Source organism: Enoplosus armatus, chromosome 2, assembly GCF_043641665.1.
Source record: "Enoplosus armatus isolate fEnoArm2 chromosome 2, fEnoArm2.hap1, whole genome shotgun sequence".
Taxonomy (NCBI): Eukaryota; Metazoa; Chordata; class Actinopteri; order Centrarchiformes; family Enoplosidae; genus Enoplosus; species Enoplosus armatus.
The window spans coordinates 2,470,386-2,493,799 of record NC_092181.1 but is presented as its reverse complement, the minus strand read 5'-3'; the positions used below and the strand labels follow the sequence as shown (position 1 = coordinate 2,493,799).

Sequence of the window (23,414 nt, the reverse complement as noted above, 5' to 3'; positions counted from 1 at the left end):
CTGAATGAACCAGACATTTGCGCCTGTTCCACTTGGGCCTAACTAATGTGGAAAAGGCTGACTAGATCGCGATTGATGCTTGGGTTGGCTACTTGTTCATGCAACTGTAACTTACTAACGTTAAAGGACGACTGCGTAGTGGTACTTTTAGGTTTCATGTAGCCAGAAACGGAAAATGGTCATAAACGTTAACGCTTTGTGTTTTGATACATTGTTACGTTAGACAAATATTTACAAGGGATGCCGTTTTCTGTCTAAAATGGAGATTTAAGTAGCTAACTGTGACCGTTAACGCTAGTATTTGACAAGTTGTTGCTACTAGTAACGGCAGTTAACGTTATCACACACTGGTTGTTAGCCCCATCTGTAATCGGTTACTGCTTCACAGCTTACGTTACTTCTACGTGATTTGAGTAGTAATGTACGGAGTGCTGAGGTCACAGGTGGGGCTATGTGTGTAGCTCATGCTTCATAAACAGGTAATGTGTGTGTTTGCGTCCTATAGGATGGAGTGGCAACCAGATGAACAGGGTCTGCAGCAAGTGCTTCAGCTACTCAAGGACTCCCAGTCCCCAGACACAGCAACACAGAGAGCTGTGCAAGAAGTATCCTTTTATCTGTGTGTGTGTGTGTGTGTGTGTGTGTGTGTGTGCGCGCGCGCGTACGTGCTTGATATCGAGGGTGAGAGAAAAAGGTGTGAGATTTTGCCTCCCCCATGAGAGCTTGTGTGTCAAAGTGGTGACAATGAAAACTGACCAGGTGTGTTGTCATGCTGCAGCTTATGAACCGTTTGATTGATTGTGATTATATATTAATCCACACTGCCCAAATGTCAGACAGGAACACAAGATGTGTGTGAGCTTTTGCTATGTATGTGTCGATGGTTGAACTCCTTAACAGAGCCTGCAGAAACTGGAGCAACTTAACCAGTTTCCAGATTTCAACAATTATCTCATCTTTGTCCTCACAAGCCTCAAATCTGAGGGTATGTATGTGCCTGTCAAAAAGAAGGATACTAACAATAGAACAGGATTGTCATTTACTGATAACCCCCCTAACCTCGCTTTCCCCCTGCAAATATTTCTGTATGTAACCTCCTCTTTCCCATTTTAAAAATGTCTTTATACTCTACCTCTCTCCTTCCTTCTCAAGACGAGCCCACTCGCTCTCTGAGTGGTCTGATACTGAAGAACAATGTTAAGGCTCACTACCAGAACTTCCCTCCCAACGTGGCAGACTTCATCAAACGAGAATGCCTCAACAACATCGGAGACCCTTCACCGCTCATCAGAGCTACGATCGGTGGGTGTTTGAGTGAGACAGAGAAGATGGACAAAGAGAAAGCTAGTGTTTGCTGCATGTCCTAGCCAGTGTGAGTCAGACTGTGGATGTAGGTGGTTGAATTTCTGCAGGTAATGTGACTGTGTGGGAGCGAGCGCTGTGTTTTCAAGATGTGTTAAATGATTGAATGCGATGGCAGGTAAAGTTATTGGTTACTCCTGAATTTTAAAACCTGATTTATCTTTGTGTTACCTTTTTTATTATCTGTCATAAAGGTATCCTGATCACGACCATAGCCTCTAAAGGAGAGCTGCAGACCTGGCCCGAACTGTTGCCTCAGCTCTGTAATCTGCTCAACTCTGAGGACTACAACACCTGCGAGGTCAGGCTCACCTGCCTGCACACACAAATAGCTTAGTAATGTTATGTAATAATCAGATTTACATCTGTTTCTTTTGCCTTTTTAACATTCTTTCTTTATGATTTTCTCTGCCTTTCAGGGTTCTTTTGGAGCCTTGCAGAAGATCTGCGAGGATTCATCAGAGCTGTTGGATAGTGATGCTCTGAACAGACCTCTCAACATCATGATCCCCAAATTCCTACAGTTTTTCAAGCACTGCAGCCCCAAGATCAGGTCAGTGAAACGCCAGTCTTATGCATTCTGATTTCTGATTTTCTGATTCTGTCTCTACTGGCACTTTGTCTCTCCTCCACATCCTTTCCCCTTTGACTCTCCCTGTTAGAATCATCATTATAGACCCCACTTGTTTGTGTTTCTCTCAGGTCCCATGCTATAGCGTGTGTGAACCAGTTCATCATTGGTCGAGCTCAGGCTCTAATGGATAACATTGACACCTTCATTGAGGTGAGCACTCCAGAATTATGTTTTGGTTTAATTTTCATTGTTTTCATACCTCCCTTTGTCACATGTGCCTCCATCCCATTTTACTTATAATACTTTCCTTTCAGAGATGGAATATGTAACAATGCATCTGTTGAAGCTATGTGTTTTTACTTTCAAACATAGGTTATGGATGAGTTCCATTTGACTAACTTTACCAGGCTTCATCCATAATAGGACTGTTATGAAAAAGTCGGGGCACAGCATTTCAAGCATCACTCTCTAGTTGCTATGGTTTGCTCACCATACATAAAACCATTGTACGAAAGAATATTGTAATGTGGTAATATGGAGTGTGCTGTTACTTGCAAAGTAACTGCTCTGATTCACACTTTTTGGAAATGTTATGGAAATGTTACTATGTCCTAAATAGGCAGATTGCCATTGACGTCACCACTGCTCTGCATGTCAGACACCAGGCTGAATCACCAGAAGCTAGTTTAGTGTTGAAGTTAGTTTGTATGGATAGACTTGTATCATCAGTGGCTGTGGGGTGGGGTTGGGGGAAGACCCTGAAACCTTGTTCAGGTCCTTTCCAAATGCGATGTCAAGATGTAAATGTGGTAAATCATAGCAGATCAAAATGCATGTTTGGGGGTTGCGTCTGTTAACCTTTTCCCAACCCATTTCTTGTCTTCTGACACATTTGTTGACCCGGCCCATCCTTCCTTTCTCTCTCTGCCACCCATTCTCTTTCTTTCCTCCTCTCCTTATCTCTTTCGTATCCAGAGTCTGTTTGCTCTGGCCGGTGACGAGGACAGCGAAGTGCGGAAGAACGTGTGCAGGGCTCTGGTCATGCTGCTGGAGGTCCGCATTGACCGCCTCATCCCACACATGCACAGCATCATCCAGGTGAGGCTAGGACTTGATCTCACACACCACTTTAAGCAGAAAACATGTGGCTTTCCCTTCCTCCTCCTCCTCCTCCTCATCATCACCACTTCTTGTTGTCCGTCGCCAGTACATGCTGCAGCGGACCCAGGACCCAGATGAGAACGTGGCTCTGGAGGCCTGTGAGTTCTGGCTGACTCTGGCTGAACAGCCCATCTGTAAGGAGGCCCTGTCCGGCCACTTGGTCCAGTAAGTGCTTGCATGCCAACAGGTCGTTGGACAGAGTTAAGATGATGACAAGGAAGTGAAAATCAAGTGTTGTATGAATTTTTTCTGAGTAGTAATGTTGTTGTCTGTTTTTTTTCAGACTGATTCCTATCCTGGTGAATGGGATGAAATACTCTGAGATTGACATTATTCTTCTAAAGGTGAGCCCCCCTGGATAAATCACATGTTCCAAGCTCCTCGTACGAACCCTTCTCTTCTTGTCTCTTCCTTTTTCACCCGTGTCCTTTCTGCATTCACCTTTTGTTTACTTATTCACCTTATTCACCTCCGTTGTCCTCCAGGGCGATGTTGAAGAAGATGAGGCAGTTCCAGACAGCGAGCAAGACATCAAGCCTCGCTTCCACAAGTCCCGCACCGTCACTCTGCAGCACGAAGGAGGGGAGGGCGAGGAGGGGGAGGACATCGATGACGACGAGGATGACGATGATGATACGCTGTCTGACTGGAACCTACGTAAGTTACAGACTTTTGGCAGCTCTTAAAGTGGATTCTTTTACCAACATTAGCTTTTAGCATATAGCTTTTTTTTTCCAACCATAACAATAGAGAGCATTGTTACAGTTAGTTAAAGTTATCTAATGCTGGTGGTTGTGTCCCCCTCCAGGGAAGTGTTCGGCCGCGGCTTTGGATGTTCTTGCCAACGTGTTTCGTGAGGAGTTGCTTCCCCATCTCCTGCCCCTGCTCAAAGGCCTGCTTTTCCACCCTGACTGGGTCATCAAGGAGTCTGGCATCCTAGTGCTGGGGGCTATCGCTGAGGGTGAGACACGGAACAGACTTTCTATTGAAATACAGTATACTGGAGTCAAATAGGTATACCTTTTTACTGTTTTAGATTATTAAGTTTAGTTTAGTTTTTTTTTCTGACCGTAACTATGGGGAGACATTTAAACAGTGACAGTAAGGTGATCTGTAATCCTAAAGTTTCTGATACCTTGAATATGTCTTGATATTTTTATTGCTAGAGATGAAGAACAGAACTTTTCTAATTTAATTTAACAGTGTAAAGAAAAGCTTTATAGGTGCTGGTAGGTGGATTTTGTTATCTTTGGACAGAGCCAGGCTAGCTACTTACACCTGTTTCCAGTATTTATGCTAAGCTAAGCTAACCAGCTGCTGGCGGTAGCTTTATATTTCATGTACTGAGAATGGTATTGATCTTCTAAATTTTCCTTTTAACATGTATAAAACCCTTTTGTCCTTCCAGGCTGTATGCAAGGCATGGTACCTTACTTGCCTGAGCTCATCCCCCACCTCATCCAGTGTTTGTGCGACAAGAAGGCCCTGGTCCGCTCCATCGCCTGCTGGACCCTCAGCCGCTACGCCCACTGGGTGGTCAGCCAGCCCCCTGACGCTCACCTCAAACCCCTCATGACTGAGCTGCTCAAACGCATCCTGGATGGCAATAAGAGGGTACAGGAAGCAGCATGCAGGTACAGCTCTTAGTCTTTCCATGTGTTCGCCTCTCCAGTTTTTTTTTTGCTCATACGCCCTTCTAACCCATCTCGTCTTTCCTACAGCGCGTTTGCCACCCTGGAGGAGGAGGCGTGCACAGAGCTGGTACCTTACCTCAGTTTCATCCTGGACACGCTGGTTTTTGCTTTTGGGAAGTACCAGCATAAGAACCTGCTCATTCTCTATGATGCTATAGGAACACTGGCGGACTCTGTGGGACACCATCTCAACCAGCCTGTGAGCACAAAATGCTAAATGATTTGTGTGTAACATACTGAAATGTTCTATGGGAACAAATTAATCACAGGCCACAATCAATTTTAGGAGTATATCCAGAAGCTGATGCCTCCGCTGATAGCCAAGTGGAACGAGCTGAAGGATGAAGACAAAGATCTCTTCCCTCTGCTCGAGTGTCTGTCGTCCGTTGCCACGGCGCTGCAGAGCGGATTCCTCCCATACTGTGAGCCCGTCTACCAGCGCTGTGTCACCCTGGTCCAAAAGACACTGGCTCAGGCCATGGTGAGCCACACACGTGCAGTCACATGGACTTTACAGAGGCAATTTATGGTTTTGCTGCTTTACATGAATGACTCTTGAGCCTATCGCCCTCTTCTGACCTTTTCTCTCCACCTTCTCTTTGTGTGTGTCTCAGATGTACAGTCAGCAGCCAGACCAGTATGAAGCACCCGACAAGGACTTCATGATTGTGGCTCTGGATCTTTTAAGCGGCTTGGCTGAGGGACTGGGGGGCCACGTGGACACGCTTGTGGCCCGCAGTAACATCATGACTTTGCTTTTCCAGTGTATGCAGGTGAGGAGAGCCCGTGTGTGTGCGTCAATATATTTACATTCTGTTATTACCTCTTTATATAGAAGTTACCTTTGTTAGTGGCGGAGTCCGCCATTCTGTGCTGGATTCAAATTACCTGCACACCATCTCATTGACAGAAGCATCCCTGTTCAGCCATAGCCCTCCTACAGTTGCATCATAGTCGCATTTCTTACTTCTAATGCAAACTAGTAGTGCTGCCTCTTGTTAAATGTGTTCAACTGACTGTTGACTTTTGTCTGTCTGTATTGTGGAGCAGCCACAGGAAATGGAAAAGATTTTAGTGCTGGCTGCCACTGATCACCAAAATGTGTGTCTGCAAGACAAGTCATTTTCTGTGATTTTTAGCGAGCTGGTGATTTTTTTACTTTTTGCAAGACTGTAATGGAACAAGAAGAAGCTGAGGGAGCTGTTACTTGTGCCACTGGACAATTCTTTGGGTCTGTTGACGGTGCGTGTTCACTTTTGTCTTTGTCTCTCTTGTCTATTTTGTCCCAGGATACGATGCCTGAAGTAAGACAGAGTTCATTTGCTCTACTGGGTGACTTGACCAAGGCCTGCTTCCCTCATGTCAAACCATGTATTGGTAATTATCTCACTCACACACACAAACATACAGCACATGCATGATGTTCCCATCATCCTCCTTTTTGTGTCTAATGTATGTCTTTTTGTTCTTGTGTGTCCTGCAGCTGAATTCATGCCAATCCTTGGGACAAATCTGAACCCAGAGTTCATCTCTGTCTGTAACAATGCTACCTGGGCCATAGGAGAGATCTGTATGCAGATGGGTGAGTTGCAGGAAATCTATTTATATACTGCTAAGTGCTTGTGCGGCCGAATATGAAATGCAGTATATTGATGTGTGTGTGTCTCACTTTAATTATCACTCTTTCAGGAGTGGAGATGCAGCCGTACATCGCTATGGTTCTGAACCAGCTGGTTGAGATTATTAATCGACCCAACACCCCCAAGACCCTGCTGGAGAACACTGGTATACGAAGACACAGATATTTCTTATACTTGCTTTTCAAAGGGAAGTAGACAGACTTTATAGTTATATGTTAGGACTGACAGAAAATCAGAACAGATTACAGTCAAGAAGGCTTTAAATGGTTCACATAGGAGAAGTGAGTGCAGTCAGTGTCATGATGCTGCAGATGAGAGCAGACACCCACTATTCTAACACTCCTCTCTCCTCCTCCAGCAATCACCATCGGTCGACTGGGCTATGTGTGTCCTCAGGAAGTCGCTGCCATGCTGCCGCAGTTTATCCGACCTTGGTGAGAGACTTCTCTTGAGAGATCTGTCTTTCTGTGTCCCTTGCTGTCTTTGTGGTGTAATTCAATTTACAACCGTCCACATTAGCAGTTGCCATATATATCACACGCTCAGCAGACACGTGTGCACGCTCCCTCTCGTGGTTTGTGGTCTTAACCACATTTCCATTCTGCACATAATTATGTTAGCTTATTCGTACTTGCAAGATACATTTGTGGCACCAGGCAATTCTTGTTCACTTCATTCATTGTTCTGATTTTTCTCATTTTTTCCTTGCTTTTGTATGTGATCACAATCACAGCATTACAAGGGCTGCAGTATTGACATTCTTTAAATACATTCTTGAAATGATAGGAATCAGCAAGTAGTTAGAATGAAACTTCTCCTGCTTAGAAAAAAAGACAAATGTCCTCCCACACAGTAAGAATGAATAACGTTTGACTGTTATCATTTATTTTGCTTTTTAGCTCACTAACTTGTTCTCATTTTGAGGATCTCAAAAGTGTTCTCTCATAGACAAGATAAGTTGAAGAGTTGAATTCTTAGTAGTGACAGAATCAAGTTTAACTGCTGCTAATTGGTTAATAATTGCATGCTGCAGGTGTACGTCTCTGCGGAACATCAGAGACAATGAGGAGAAAGACTCTGCCTTCCGCGGGATTTGCATGATGATTGGTGTGAACCCAGGAGGTGTGGTGCAGGTGAGGCATTATACACTGTGGGCATTAAGTTATTGCTTTCACAGTCTGTAAAACCACAGATGCTTTAGGGCTTGATGTTGAGACCATTTACTCTCTGAACCTTCTCACCTCTTCCTCTGTGTTTGTTCAGGACTTCATCTTCTTCTGTGATGCAGTGGCCTCCTGGGTGAATCCTAAAGACGATTTGAGAGACATGTTCTACAAGGTGAGGGGCTCATTGGGTGACGCACAGTGTGTTGATCAGGGGTAGAGACAAACTCCGGTTTTACGTTTGTCTCCCCCCTCTGGCAGTGAGAGTAATTACACAAACACTGTCGACTCGCGCTTATGGCATATGCCTGTCCCAGACTTGTGTAAAGAAATAGTTACAAAAATACAGTGACATTTCCACAGTTCCAAGAAAATAAACCATTATTTAGGTAGAGTAAATATAACTACTACATAGCCTATTGCAAATATTTTACAAATACCAACCTGTCCAAGAGCAGTAACGAGACATATGTGTCTGCCCTCAGTCCATTCTCTTCTTCCAACCAGGAAAAGCTAATGCTACACCAGTGGTTATCCGTGTTTGTCCTTGCCGTTTTCTTTTTTTGACTGTAATCCTTTCTCTGGACACCAAGTTTCTTTTTTTGATCTGGAGCATCAGAAACTTTTCTTGGACGCTTCTTAGGTTTTTCCAGCATACTCATAGTTGCTTCAGCCGACTTTGTCGCTACGGTTGCTCCCCCCTTCTGCTCTGGCAAACCAATCATTGCTGGTTGATGTAAAACGCATCACTACTGGTGCACCAGCGCAGGAATATCGGCTCAGATACCAGATTTACTGCGAAATACAGAGCAATTTACCCGGCGGTGATAGGGTTAATCAGCGCTGCATGAGCTCGCTTGGCAACGGCTCGAACGTAACGGACGTTCATTTATGTGTAAAAGTCCCGCACTCCAGCTTTAATTTGCCATGAAAGCTTCTCACTGTTCCTTCTCCTCTCCCCCTGCTGTGTGAGTCACTGTGAGGTGTAGAGATCTCAAGCGAAGCAGAGTTTGTTTATCTCAGCTTTCTGCTATGAAGCTCAGCAACACTGACGCTGCTCTTGTTCTGCAGAGAAATTAAGTGATCACATTCCCCCTCAGGAGCTTACCACATAAAGGCCAAAATGCTCTGCCTGCATATTTAGTGTCGAATCACTGTGCAGAATCCACCGATGCATGTATTTACACTAATCCGAAAATTTCTATATTTATTATGTATAAATATTCCTGTTGGGACATTTGACAGCAGAGTGAATACAAGCCTGTTCTGTATCACTATCATTACACTATTTCTGTTGAAATAGTGACTTTATTTTCTTAAAGTGAGGAAAGTGTACACAGTCTTCTGTTGCTGCTCTGCATTGAGGCCTGGTCCGGCTTACTTGGAGCAGCTAGTCCTGCTTGGCTGCTTCTTGACACCATCAGCATTTTAAAACAACACATTTTCTTTTGGCCACAAAATGCTGCCACTGTGTGACTGACAATTAAACAGTGGGTACATTAGAAAAAAAATAAGTATGATGCATGTCCAATTTACTCTGCGTTTCAGGCTTAAAACAGACTTGCAGTCGATGGCTGGATTAAACTGTCAGGTGGACCAGGGCTCAATATTTTTAGATTGAAAATGGGCAAATGTATGTCGGTATGACAAAGACAGATGTGTCAAAGTTGTGTTTTTTAAGTTACCTAGATTTTGACACAGACACCATCTACAAGACAGGGCCACAAAGTAGCAATTAATGCAGGGCCCGCCTTAGTTGATATTGTACTTTAGAGTCACTTTGGTAATTCAGCCTTGTTGCAGTTAATCAAACACTTGATAAAGTAATGGATAAGGGAACTGTTAAAGGATCACATAGTTTTTAATTATCAACTCCCAGCCAGCTGTAGAAGTGTGTAGTCTGTGGCTCGACTGCTTAGGAAGTTCAAGGATGTGCCTGAAATGAATTCCCCCACCCCTCATCTTCTGCCCCCTCTCACAGATCCTGCATGGTTTTAAGGAGCAGGTTGGGGAGGAGAACTGGCAGCAGTTCTCAGAGCAGTTCCCCCCACTGCTGAAGGAGAGACTGGCAGCGTGCTATGGCGTTTAGATTCTCTACACCCACCCAAGAGGTAATCCCACACGCATCATTATTTAAACTCAAATCAGAGGTGTGTAAATGTTCATACCAGAGTTAACTTCTTTGTGTCCGCTTTCCCTTTTATCCGTCCTCGTAGGTGAGCCAGCAGGAGGAGGGTGAATGGGAAACTCATCCATCTGTGTATTGCACTGCCCAGATCTGGGGGGAGGGAGAGGGACGCTATTGGCCGCTCCCCCTGACGGACGGCCCCCACGCCCTATGTGTTTGTCCATAGAGGGAGGGTGGGCGGGTGGGAGGGAGGGACCGAGGGACACCTCTAGATTAACTAGGCAGGGACCCGACACAGAAAAAAGAAAAACTAACTGGTAGGGACAGATAGAGAGGGACAGAGAGAAGGACATGGAGGAGACGGAGGGATAGACAAGTTGGGAAAGAGGGAGGCAGGGAAAGAGACCAGCACAGAGAAAGTTCAGGGAAAGAGAGGGAGGGAAGTCAGTAACAAGGCAGGGAAGAAGAGCTGCAGAAAGGTCTGTTACTTGGCTGGGAGGACAGGGACAGTTGAGATTTTAATGGGATTCTTAAAGTTAAGAGTAACTGATAGCTTGACCGACAGAGACAGACCAACTACTCAGACTCACACAAATACACTTGCACATGCTGTATATGCAGTACATGGAACTGACTGTGGGTGGCACTATTATTTAGACTTTTTGAGACCTACTACATGTAGTTAGGGACAGACAGGCAGGTGTCTAAACTCTGTTCATTTTCTGGGTGATATCTTTCTTTTCCGGGGAATAGGATTCAATATGAATTGCGTCATCTGTAGTCACTGAATTCTACTTAACTGTAAGATAGTCTCGCTATCCGCATCTATGTTTCCTACCTTCATCTTGACCAGAGTGCTGCTTCACAGAGCTATCCATCTATCAGACATATTCCTGTCACATTTTCTACCTGATCAAAAGAGAGGACAAAAAAATAAGAGCAGGTGTCTTTCCTCGTGGCTTCACAGAAACCATTCCTGTAGGAAGGGAGGATTAGGGCTAACATTTCTTTTCTCCCCACAGGGGAGGAAATCGTAGAAAGAAAATCACATCCTTAGTTGTCTCTGAGGTTTTGTGTGTGTGTGCGCGCGTGTGTGTGCGTGCATGTGCAGTTTGTATATCCTTACTTCGGCATTCTGTGTTAACAGTGTGTGAAATATGTATTGTTTTTGATATGGTACCGAGCTAAAACTTGACTCCCACCACAATGTCCTTGGCACCTGTTAACTGTGACCAAGTGTGTGTGTGTGTGTGTGTGTGTGTGTGTGTGTGTGTGTGTGTGTGTGTGTGTGTGTGTGTGTGTGTGTGTGTGTGTGTGTGTGTGTGTGCGCACGCGCAAGAGTGAGTGTTTATGTCTACATTCATACTGATATCCATTTGATGCCATATTGATTTCTTAAGTAAAACAGTGATTGGCAATGTCATTGTGAACTTTATAATGTTTTAAAAATGGTCCATATTATTTTTTTTGTTTTGTTTTTTTGCTGCTACTGATAATTTTTGTTTGTGTGATAGTGGACTTAGTGTGGATAGTGGATAGTGGTCGCACAATTAACTCAAAAAATATTTGAATTAATGGTATTTTCAGTGACTGTTAAGTTGTTTTTGCACTTTTTATTTTATTTTACCTTTTTTGTTTTTTGTATGGACTTTTTTTTAACCTCACCCATATGATATGTCTTGACCCTAATGTCAGTGTTTGTCATACTGTGTTGCACTGTGAAATTAAGTGTCTTTGACTGGCAGAAATATCCCAATACTAAATGGCAAATAAAAACAACTTTGTGAAACTGGGACTAATCCGCACCTTTACAATGATTAACTTTGCCATATTGCTGAGGTGTGTGTGTATGTGTGTACATGTGTGAGATCCTGCATGTGTGTGTGAGATGTTGCATGTGTAGGCGCGCATGAGTACCTGTTTTGCTATGAGCATGTTTTGGATAGTTAGATTGGCGTTTTTATGATGTGTGCACAGTAGGGGTACAGTAGGGGTGCAAATTCAGTTTTGTTTGGAAGGGTTTGTAGCCTGCCCCAGCCTACTTTGTGTGCATGCTCTGTGTCTGTGTTTTCACTTGTGTGTGTGTGCGGGTGGAGCGGTGTATGTTTGACATATTTCAGAGTGATATGATTGCCCTTTACACACCAACACACCACCTCAATTCACAATGAGAGTAGAGCACAGTATACTTAAAAAAGATAACAGCTAGGACACGGCCAAAGAGTAATAGCCACTGAAATTTAAAAAACAGACAACAAGTAGAGACAAGCTGCTGTTTCAATATTCACTATGTGCATCATGATGATGTAAGGACAGGCACTGAAGGGCTTTTAACATTAATCATGGATTTTGCCAGCAGAATTGACACAGGGATCTATATTTTTTCATTGATATTGATAGTCTTTTCCAGCACGTAGACATTTGGAAACTAACAGACGTTGGCACTTGATTTGACTTAGACTGTGACCACTGAGATAATCAAATCAATCATTAATCACTTCAAATACAAGACAATCTGAACCCCAGTCTAGTTCTATTTCCACAGTCGCTTAGTTCGAAGCTTGTACGAGAAAATGTTTTTGATTGCTTGTTAATTTTAGCGTTTTTTATCTGTGTAACTGACATTATTGTCAACAGTTTTTGTATCTTAAGGATCAGTGTACATTTTCTGTATTAGGCTGACAGATTCGTGAATACATTGAGTTTGAAGGAGGGGAGGGGTGGTGCAGCTTTTTGAATAGAGGTAAAGAAGACTGGAACAAAGGAGGGGTGAAAGACGAAGGAATCAATATTTTTTAAATTTTGTTTATATAATAAAGAGCACGATATTATTGCAAATTGGCAGGGAGACTTTGGTACCTTTTGTTTTTCTGTGGATTACTTTTGCCAGTTGTGATCACCATTTTTGAAGGTGGGAATGGAAATAAAATGCTTTGAGTCTGTTATATGATTTATAGTTTGTGTGTAAAATGTCTTGAAAATCCAGCTGGGTTGTGGATTCATGAAATAAAATAAGTCATGCATGCTGAAGGCCGGATGTTAGACTCTTTTGTGAGAAAAAGAAAAGTTGGGGTGTAATGTACCTTTAAAAAAAACCAAACATCGGCTCTGTGTGTCCACAGGTAGAAAATCCAATGAATGACCAACTTTATTCCACACCAACATACATAACTGAACCCTCAAATAATGATATTCCAGTGGTTTCAACTTGAGCGTGTGTGAGATTAGACACTGTAAATCTCTACACATGCTCAGCAGCAACTGATTTATCACCTCCATCTACAATTTAAATACTGCATGATGTCACTGTGTTTTCTTCCAAAACTTAGCTGCCAGCTCCAGCAGGTTCTCTAATTTCCAGCTACGGAATATCACTGGAAATATGATTGAATCCAGAGTGTCCAGATGACCATCACAGGAACCGTGTGTGTGTGTGTGTGTGTGTGAGTGTGAGTGTGAGTGTGTGAGGAGTAAGAGAAGATGGTCAGAGTCCATCAATTTCATAAAGGAAGAGGAGTTTCAATGAGCAAATCTCTTAATGCAAAGAGCCAAACAGACCTGCTAAAGTCTTACCTTTAAACACAATGTGGTCCTGACATACAATGTAAAACACGGAGTCACATGCTCAGCCTCTTCATTTTAGCACAAGTTTCAATGCTTAAAACTAAGCGCACAGATCATTGAATATAGACAAGATGTGTCTGTGAGCATTTCTTAGTTTAAAAACAAAATACCAAATGTATGGTGGGCATGTGTTTGTGCTAGTGGACCCAGTGAGGGTATATAGAGACTATATCCTACTTCGCCAAAAGTAGCAGCAGAATGTAACCACTGTAATGCTTCCATATCATGTACTACATTATCTTATTTGTATTACTATTATTAACTACCATACTTTATATACATTGCTACCGCATTTGACAGTTCAACCCTTGTACACTACTTGAGTAAAAAAACCTTCCACCACTGGTGGGTTGAGCACATAAGCTGTTGAGCTACATGCATTTACACATATTTCGAAAGTTTATTTCACATTGTGAGAAGTTTCAACCAATCACATTGAAAGAAAACTTAAAACTTAAAGAGACTCAAAAACTTAAGAGATCAGCGTTTTTTTTTGTTTTAAGTTTTTACTATCTAGTCAACCATCTGTCTTTTAAATCTTTTACTTTACAGAAATCACTCTAACATTTAAGAGAAGCACTGAGGTGATCCAACATCATACATTTCATAACTTAGCCTCTCCCATTTCCTCTGTCTTTACATTTAAACGTGATATGCTACATTACAACTGAAGTTAATATAAAGACAACGACTCCAGGACTCAGCCCTGATGAGCTCATTGTAAGTTGAAAAGACACGAAACTATTACTTTGAAAAATATTATCTACCAAAGTTACAACAGAAAAGCGCATCTACAGCAAAATCCGACAGAGTTCATATAGGCTGTTATATATATATATATATACATACATACATATATATATATATATATATATATATATATATATATATAGACTCATGGTCACTAGTCGTGGCTCTGAAATGATGATTTAACAAAGAGAAACACTGTAATGACCAAGCACCATTGTATTAATGCAATTGTTTAATGCAGTGTGTTGTAAGATTTCTGACACATCGACAGAACTTTGTCCTTAGAGATACTGTAAAGTAAGCATCTAGAGAATACTACTATTTGATATCTTACAATGAAGGTTTACACAGAGCAGAATTTAGGAATATTACTACGAATGTTACTAACTGACTGAGCATCAAAAGTAAAATTACTCGTTATGCAGTAAAATGGTCCCCGTCAGTGTTTTACTGTTACATATGTTCACTATTAATATTACAGCTGCATTAACGTGTATGTTGCATTTTACTGCTGTAGTTGTACAAGGTTGTGCTCATTTTAACTACTTTATATACTGTCGGGTGGTTTAATCTACAGCAATGCATCATATTCTATAAGATCATCATGTGTTTGTAGCGTCTGTCCTGCGAGAACCACGTATCTCTAAAAAGTCAACTTTTCATAAGCTCAGAAAATCAGCTCTGTTTTCAGTCCAGCTAATCCAAGGGGGGTTTAAATAGTAGGATCATTTCCATCAAGTAAAGTACAACTACCTCAAATTTGTACTCAAGTATAGTGCTTCAGTTACATTCCACCACTGCATTCTGGGGTCAGAAGTTGCTGAAGATCTCGTGTCTCTTGCTCCAGTCCATAGGAGGTGCTCTCTTCTTGTTGCGGCTGGCGAGGGCCTTTTGTTTAGCCTCAGCAGCTGTGGGACTCAGACTCAGGCCACTGTCCATGAAAGGGTCCGAAACACGCCTGTCATCCTCATCAGGGACCTACAATACACACAAACGTACGTGTTTTATGCACACACTCACCAGTGTTTCATTTTCTGACCGATTTGTTTCTCACATTATTCCCCTCTCACCTGGATGCTCATGTCTGAGCTGCTGATCTCTGATTGGGTGGTGGAGCTTCTTGAGGACTGAGATGCTGAGCTCCCGTTGGCCCGGGGTTTTGGAGATGTGTTTGTGATTGGGGAATCTGTCAACGTGACATTTATGATTGGTGGATCTGTGGCGGGGAGTTCAGTGGTCGGAGAGGGGGTGGGTGGGACGCTTTCTGTGACTGATTCCTCCACATAGACCTCTGTGAGGGTAAACGGAAACACATGAGGCTTTTTGCCTGGAGAGCATGACTGTTTGTGTGTGTGTGTGTGCGTACAATTTGACCTTTGTCACGGCTGGCGGTGGGAGTGATCCCCAGTCTTTGGAAGAGCTTGTCCGTCTCCTGATCGACCACTAGGAGGCACACTTCCTCTCCTCCTGCTCTAATGAGTGCAACCACCTCTGAGTGCCTCAGGCCCTCTATGTTCACTCCGTTCACCTGAGACAGAGGAAAGGAGACGTCACAGGAAACCGAAGCAGTGGGGGAAAGTGACGAGAAAAAGAAAAACTCGAGAAACCTAATGAGACAGACAGGAGACATGGTCAGGGATTAGGAAGAGGCCATAACACAAGCAGGAGGTACAGTATGTCTTGCCTTACAGACCAAAAACAGATCTGTGATTTGAGTAGAAGCGAGTTTATTTGCATGAATTCCCTTCCTGCCTCCAGACTCCTCCTCTACATGACATACAGAAGGAAATGGAAACAAAGTCTCACTCATGCAAGCACACATATCGGCAAGTACACATGAATAAAGAAAAAAGAGAGACCAGCCTCGCCTCTACATCTCCATTCAAGATTATCCCTTGCCGTCATTTCCTCCTTTTACCCTTTAAACAACACCTCTCTCTCTCCCACCAACTCTAAGCCTGAGTGCGGCTAATCTGCTCTAAGCCAATCACACCTCAAATCAGTGCGCAGACCTGATTAATATGGCGAGTGGTGGTAATGGTTTTCCCATCAATTCCCTAAACTTTACCTCTGAAAAAGGGGATTACCCTTCTGCCCCAGTTATTTTAATGTGTGTGTGTGTGCTTTGGTTGTACCTCCACTAGTCTGTCTCCAGGCCTGATGTCTGCACTCTCAGCAGCTGAGCCGGGATCCACTGAACGCACAAACTGTCCACCCTTCGTCTTATCGCTGTGCAGGTTGAAGCCGTAACCGTGCTCCCCCTTCACCAGGTGACACACACGTGGAAGGTGCTCAACTGTCGGCTCAGGTGAGGGCTGCACCTGCAACTATAATGGGACGTAAGACAACAGCAAAGTCTAGGATGAGAACTTTACAAAAACAGGATATTAGAGAAGGAGGCATTCAAATGTTTTCTGTAATACAGGAGTAAATATATTTAAAATTAATCAGATTATTAGGCCCACCTGTACTATCTAGATCAATCCAATACAATAGCCCTGCAATGAATCTTATCTTTGTGAGGTTCACTGTGTAACAAGTTTTGATTTAAATGACCATACCAATTATTTTGGATGTTCTAACCCATTTACTACAAACCACATTTAGATTTTCTTCTGATGTGTTTTTCCTACTTTTCCAGGCAGTGATTGGTTTTTATTAATTTTGTGGTGTAAAACTAACAGGCCTGAAGTTTGCTTGAATTGTGTAATCCACCACAGTGAACAACAAATCTGTATTCATGTTTTAAATTAAAGTTACATGATCGGTGTGTGGTCATGCATTTGAAGTGCAGATTGATCTGAATAGTCCGCACTGCTTTATCATGCAAAGATAATATGATCTTAACGATAATAAATCAGTGCAGCCTTGATGTTCATTTTGATGGATTACACAACTCAAGCAAGTTTCAAGAGCCTGCAGATTATTATATATTATATTATCACAATGAATAAAAACCAACAGCTGCTTATAACCGCATGAAAAATACATCCAAAAATGTAAAGTGTATAGCATGCATTTGAAAATGTTTAAAGACCGTGATTCTTGGAGACCCTGGTATGTTCCTTTAAATATATTGTCTTTTATTTAGTCTGTAGTGACGTCGTGTCGGACTGCACTATACTGTATCTTTTGTCCTCTTACAGTGAAATGATGCAATCAACACCACCACTAATTATGGCCTCAAAAATGTGTTTAATGATAGGTTAGTTGGCTGAGCAATGATTCAATTATCGCATATCAACTTTCAGTACAATCGTATCATGACAATATGATCATATCGAATTACCTTTTAACAAAATGTTGTTGTCCACATCAGTGATTCCAAGAAAATTGTAATTTAAAATGAACAAAACCAGTTATTACGGTTTTTGTTTTACACCTATAAAGAGTTTTGTCTGATATAATGCAAACAACTAGAGAGCATCTTGCCATGGGATCACACCAGCTGTGACGCCCAGCAACATGTTGACCTTTAGACTCATGAGTACTCAGAAGTCATTACTACATTATTACATGAGTAGGCTACTCATGGATCAGACCAGACCCACATACTAACATGCGCAAACATCTGTTAAGAATGACCATTAACAGCGATCCACATTTTGTCATGATGACACACACACACACACACAGACTCACAAGATGAAAACAACATGAACCACACACTGTAGCGGCTGGTAATAATCAAACGGATTATGTTATGCTTAACTTTTAATACATTTGCCATGTTGTAATATACTGTGCGTTGATATTTGAAAAATGTCATACTGATTTCAGATGAATCGCCCAGCCCTGCTACAGGTGTCCCTATTAAACTGGTACATCTGTGTGTATTGGTGCGGCCGTACGATGAGCTAAGCAGGAGAAAGTGGCTGCCAGGATGAGCCAGTGGTCTCAGAGCTGAACAGAGGGGGCTAAGTGGATCTAGCTGAGAGACACTAAGACCGATCCTGAGTCTGATGACCAGCGACAAGAGTTGACGGGGCCTCTACTACTATGTACGTGGTGAATGTGGACCCCGCATTAATCCCCGTCTTGAGGGCAGCCCAGGATAGTGACTGTGTCGTGACACTGCATCATGGGTGAGCTGACCTGAGGGCTTCAGACAGATCTCTCTGTTCTTTCTGCTCCATCAACACCAGACCTGGATTTTTCTACAGATACAGTATTTCCATGTTGTGGTCGTGACAATCAAGTGCAATTAGTTGATCGATAAAAAAAGGCATTGTCTACTATTTTGATGATCAGTAAGTCTTTTAAGCATTGTCAAGCAAAAAATGCAGAACATTCACTGGTTCCAGTTTCTTAAATGTGAGAATGTTTGTTTTGTATGATTGTAAATAAATCAAACTGTAATTTGAAGCCGTCTCCTTGGGCTTTGGGAAATTGTGACAGGCATTTTCACAATTTTCTGGCATCTTATGGACCAAACAATCAATATGCATTGATTTATATGCAATTGCATATAAATCAATAAGCTCTAATATAAAATCGGTAGCTTCATAGCTTATTTGTAGTCGTTCAAAGTTCATATTCTCCTGAAAGTGTTATTTATTTCTATGTCACATTTTCTTTTATCATATTTTACAGATAACCGAGTCAAATGCCATGAATTTAAATGGAGAAATAAAAAATCACTTTTGTTCTAACCTTTTTGAGAAAATCAACCATATTTAGGAGTTTTATTTGTGTGTGCGTGACTGTTGAGTGGCTGTGATAGCAGCCAGCGCTGTGGTTACGTAAGACCACTGTATATGGGCGTCTGCTGCCATAATAGCATCATGCAACAATGAAATCCCGTCTGTATTTACATGTACAATGTGAATGTCACAAGACGAATGACACAAAAGATGAGAGAGAGAGACTACGTGTGTGTGTGATGAGTGTGAGTGTGTGTGTCTTCTGAATACTTAACAAGCACATGAAAAGCACAGAGCTTCAGTGGTGTTGGCCTGGGATTAATACCCCATAATGGTTTCCTAATCGGAGCTGCGTAATCAGTGGACAAAAATAATCACTCACATATGTAACACTCATTGAAAATGTCTAGAAAGTGATGTCGACATTTTATATAAGATCAATCTTGTTTTAATAGATGATGAAGAGTCTCAAAAGGATGTCTAAACAATTAGTTTCATGTGCAGTAAATCCAGGTACACTTAAGACGCTCTTAGCAGATGAAAAAGCTGGTCACTAAAAAGGCTCGTTCTTCAGGCAGTCTTTGGTAGAGCAAGGTCAGATCAGAAAAGGCATATTAAAAACCTTTATTTTGTCCAGTATATTAATGGTTAAAAGCACAGACCAACACAGTAACACCTGCACAATATAATGCAATTCATCACAACACCCCTGTGATAAAGAAAAAACACATTTCTGGAGTTAAGCTTTGGTGGAAGCGGTGAGCTCATATCTGGAGCCAGAGTTGGTGGTGATGTAATAGATTGCACTATGCTGTACAGGTGCTGCTGTTCCTGCGTATTATGTTGTTTGATCTGAACCTAAAGTGATGGCCAGCCAAGGGGCAGCCTGTATTTACCCTGCCTTCAGCTAAACAGATGGCAGTTTGACGTGAGACGCTGCTCCTGAGGATCCTGGTCCACTTTGTTTGGAGCCCAAACACTGAGCTTGATCTCTGACAGGCAGTTCCCGGTTATTTCTGCAGCCAGGCTGACATTGAGATGTGCGACGTAATGATGTCTGGTGGAAATTGTGTTTTTGCCATGTCACAATTGTTGGCTCGGAAAGTTAGGAATTACAGTAAGAGTTTGTGTGTATCTTGTGTACATTAACAAAGCTTCAATAGCATACAAAAGAATGTGTGTAACTATACCTGATGGCTTTTTCTAGCTGTAAGGTCAGAGGTGTGAGAGGTCCCACAGTAGGAGAGTGTGAGATTATGTGCCTCGAGCCCAAAATAAACCACACAAATAGATAACAATGCTTACGCAAAACGTTTGATTGTACAACATTGCTATCCCAAAATCTGACCCCTCCCATGTCTGCTTGCTATTGTCTTTCTTCCCAGCAGACACTTTGCTTTGTTAAAACCCACTCAAATTAAAGTCGAGCAGTAAAATCTGAACTCGTGTTGGACAAGTCAGATGCAGAATAGCACCACATCAGAGCAGATGGCAGAAAGACGTCTCAGATTCTCAGAGAAAAAAACTTAGCTCAGCCTTTGACTGTTTTTATGAAATTCCTACTTAATTTGAATGTTTAAATCTCTGTACACAACATAGAACAACATAGGGGAACAAACGTTTCAGGCAAATTCAACTCTCAGTGATGTGAGTACATGGTTTACACCTCCACCTGGGGCACACTTTATCACGCTACCACGTCATTCACTTTGACGAGACAATGCCTACAGTTCTGCATGTTTTTGCAGGAAACACGGTCAGTTGAGCAGGTGTTTTGTCTCTGGTGTCTGCAGTCAGGTGAGAAGAATCCCACCGTTTGAATGTGTGAGGTGTTAACACTCAGTATGCAGTATTTAAATACAACATGCATTTTAAATCTTCACACCACTTGGAAACAGATGTAACCATGGGTTCAGATTATATTTAAGCAGATGTTTGACAATGAAACCCACTGTTGCACTGTGGCGGAGAGGAGGTGTGAAATCCTTTTAAACCTGCTGTAATTATACTATTCTTATTCACTCTTTTTCAGTTATTCACTGTTTAATTTTTCAACTTGCATGTGCTACAAGGGACTTTACAGCTTAATTATGACTGGAGGAAGAGGGTTTATGCAGTGGTTTTGTGCACATGGTGTGTAGGTATTACCTCTGTCCAAGACATCCAGCTGAATAGAACAAAAAATGATAAATTCAAGCCACAAAATAGTGATTAATATCCTTTCATGCCTGCCACTCTTGACTTGCAACCCTGCACAAGTGCCTCCACTTGGGAGTTTTCTTACCCCTTTTTGTGGCTTCAATTCATTTTTTATTCATTATTTTTCCTCCAGTTTGCCTCAGCTCCTCAGTGCCCCTGAGGTTTGTGCTAGAATACCACAAGCCTGTTATTCTCTCGTCTTTTAAGTTTTCAGTCCCACCTGTTCAGAGAAGTCACCAGACTCTCTCTAGAGGCACTGCTTTGGGACTGAATCCAGCCAGCAGATCAAATCCAGATTAGTCTTAGACAGACTTCAGGTAAAAGAGTGCACGCTCAGTGTCACAGCACTCTTGACACACTAACACATTGGCTCACTGCTGCCAGCAGGAGAGACAGTTTCAGCTCAATTTGGACTCTTCTCTCCTTTCTCTTCTAATAGAAACTATGCAGATAATAGATAAAAGCCTTCAGAGTTTCCTTCTTCCATTTGACTACATTCTTCTAGTGCTAATGAGAGATCACAAACCACAAACAAGGGTCTGCTGTGTTGATGTCCTTACCTCTGTGTCTGTCGCTGTGCTTGACGTCACCGAGGATCTCTTGACCTTGCCTTGTGTGGTGGTGTGTGTGGGCGAGTCTGCAGCAGGAGGGTGACAGGAGTGTGTGTGGTTGGGCTTTAGTGGCAGGGGCGAATTATCCCTGGGTATGGGAGAGGTAGAAGGGGTGGGCCTGGGTGAGGGGCGAGGAGAGAGGGTCCCCATTTCAATGGCCAGGTCCTCTGTGCAGGCCAGGCCAAGGCTGCGGAGGTGGTCATCCGTGTCTCTGTCCACCACCAGCAGCCTGGTGCGGTGGGCCACCTCACGGATACGATTCACCACCTGCAGGGAGGAGAGAGGAGTCACCGAGGGGAGCTTGAGACAATGATTAGTGTGGTGTCATTCAATGCATGTTGTTCACCCTGGAATGGCCTGCACATACTTTTAATGACAAAGACACACAGTGATTCCCATTACACAAGGCTCACACTGACCCATTTTAGTACCCCCCCCCCCCCCCACCACCTCCTCAGGCAAAGCAAAAAGTGGTCTAACAGGTACAGAGCTCATTGTTTGTGCCACTCCTGGCTTCTCTCTATCACGCAAGCACTTGTTTGTCATTTTCTTATGTATTAATTGACCCATCTGTATGGGTCTGACTCACTTGGTGGTGGGTTTCGCTCTCCACATTTTCCCCGTTCACCTCCACCACCCGGTCTCCGGGTCGCAGCCCGGCCAGGTCAGCCGAGGAGCCGGGCTCCACTTTGCGGATGAACTGTCCGCCTTTATTCCGCTCACCGTGCAGGTGAAACCCATAGCCGCGCTCTCCTTTAGTCAGGTAACAGATCCTGGGTCTCAGCTCGCTCTCCATCCCAGCGCGTCAATAGGGGGAAAACGGGTCAAAGTGTCTCAGGAGAATAAGCAGGTGCTTGGTCCAAGAGCGGGGGAAAGTCTCTGGCTCTTAATCCAATGTACGGCTGCGCGCTTCAGTGACCATGCGATCATCATCATCATTCAGCATGATGCGAGTCCATTGATAATCCACAATTGTTCAGAGAGCACAAATCAAAAACTAGGCTAAAACTAACGAGTGTTTAATCCACCAGGCAAATGCCAGGGCGCACACATTAGCGCGCAAAAATGGTGCACAGTGTGCGTAAAACAGTGGCCAAAAACCACGGACAGAGGCCAAGTCCCGTCCATCGGAGGAGTAATCCAAGAGATCAGAGATTAGAAAGCTGTTCCTCGCACGTAACACTTAATTCTCCTCGTCAGCTGAGCCGGGCGCGTGTCCCCCTGTCCGAGCCTGTGAGAGAGTGAAGTGAAGAGGCGTCACCAACAGATGCGCAGCCGCGATGTGCGGGCAGGAAATCATATCCCGCAGAGGGATATAGGCAGAGGGTTGCTCGCCTCAGGTGGTGGTGGAGGTGGAACCAGACTGACCTGAGAACGGAAATCTTCCTTATCCGCCCTCTATCCCTGTCTTCACTGGGGATCAATAACGGGACGGTTGTGTAAAAGGTGTGGTAACTCGGGCTTACTTCATTCATTCATCCATTTAAAAAGTGTGTCTGTCGAGTAAATCAGGACAACCAGGTCTGAGGGTGTGTGTGTTCTTCATATTCAGATCAGGGGAGATGGAGACAGCCACGAGGCAAATAGGCAAACATTAGTGAGGACGCGCTGCAACACATCGGATCCACGTTCAAGCAGTGAAATGTTAAATGGTCGCGTCTGGATCACTCCATCAGCTGCTCAGAGGCCAACAGCGCAAATGTGGAGAACTATGAATGAGAGTGCTCAGTCCGCATCAATTCAAAACCCGCACAAAACAACCAAATAACTATCAAACAATTAGAAGCTAAAGCATACTGCCACACATATGTTTGCCATTCTACAGAGGCTTCAGTCCTGCGTATTAATATCTGTAACAGGCCTTT

At 43.1% G+C, this 23,414-nt stretch overlaps 2 protein-coding genes across 2 annotated transcripts; one reads left to right on the top strand and one right to left on the bottom strand.

Annotated features, from left to right (window-relative positions):
* The first annotated feature begins 506 nt into the window (after window positions 1-506).
* tnpo2b (transportin 2b) lies at window positions 507-9,935 on the top strand. The gene is made up of 23 exons (XM_070914583.1): window positions 507-605; window positions 910-985; window positions 1,153-1,302; window positions 1,557-1,663; window positions 1,782-1,915; window positions 2,065-2,146; window positions 2,912-3,034; window positions 3,144-3,262; window positions 3,381-3,441; window positions 3,583-3,754; window positions 3,906-4,058; window positions 4,506-4,731; window positions 4,819-4,990; window positions 5,078-5,272; window positions 5,406-5,564; window positions 6,081-6,168; window positions 6,275-6,373; window positions 6,481-6,576; window positions 6,790-6,865; window positions 7,465-7,564; window positions 7,695-7,769; window positions 9,576-9,705; window positions 9,811-9,935. Exons 1-22 carry the CDS (start codon window positions 507-509, stop codon window positions 9,681-9,683), a joined length of 2,670 nt encoding a protein of 889 aa, XP_070770684.1. The 3' UTR covers window positions 9,684-9,705; window positions 9,811-9,935.
* Window positions 9,936-14,319: 4,384 nt separating this feature from the next.
* Window positions 14,320-22,767, bottom strand: LOC139296047 (Na(+)/H(+) exchange regulatory cofactor NHE-RF2). Its single transcript, XM_070918322.1, has 6 exons — window positions 22,139-22,767; window positions 21,499-21,816; window positions 16,232-16,423; window positions 15,471-15,624; window positions 15,167-15,387; window positions 14,320-15,074 (listed from the first exon to the last, which is right to left on the bottom strand). The coding sequence occupies exons 1-6, from the start codon at window positions 22,343-22,345 to the stop codon at window positions 14,907-14,909; spliced, it is 1,260 nt and encodes a 419-aa protein (XP_070774423.1). The 5' UTR covers window positions 22,346-22,767; the 3' UTR covers window positions 14,320-14,906.
* Between the last annotated feature and the right edge of the window lie 647 nt (window positions 22,768-23,414).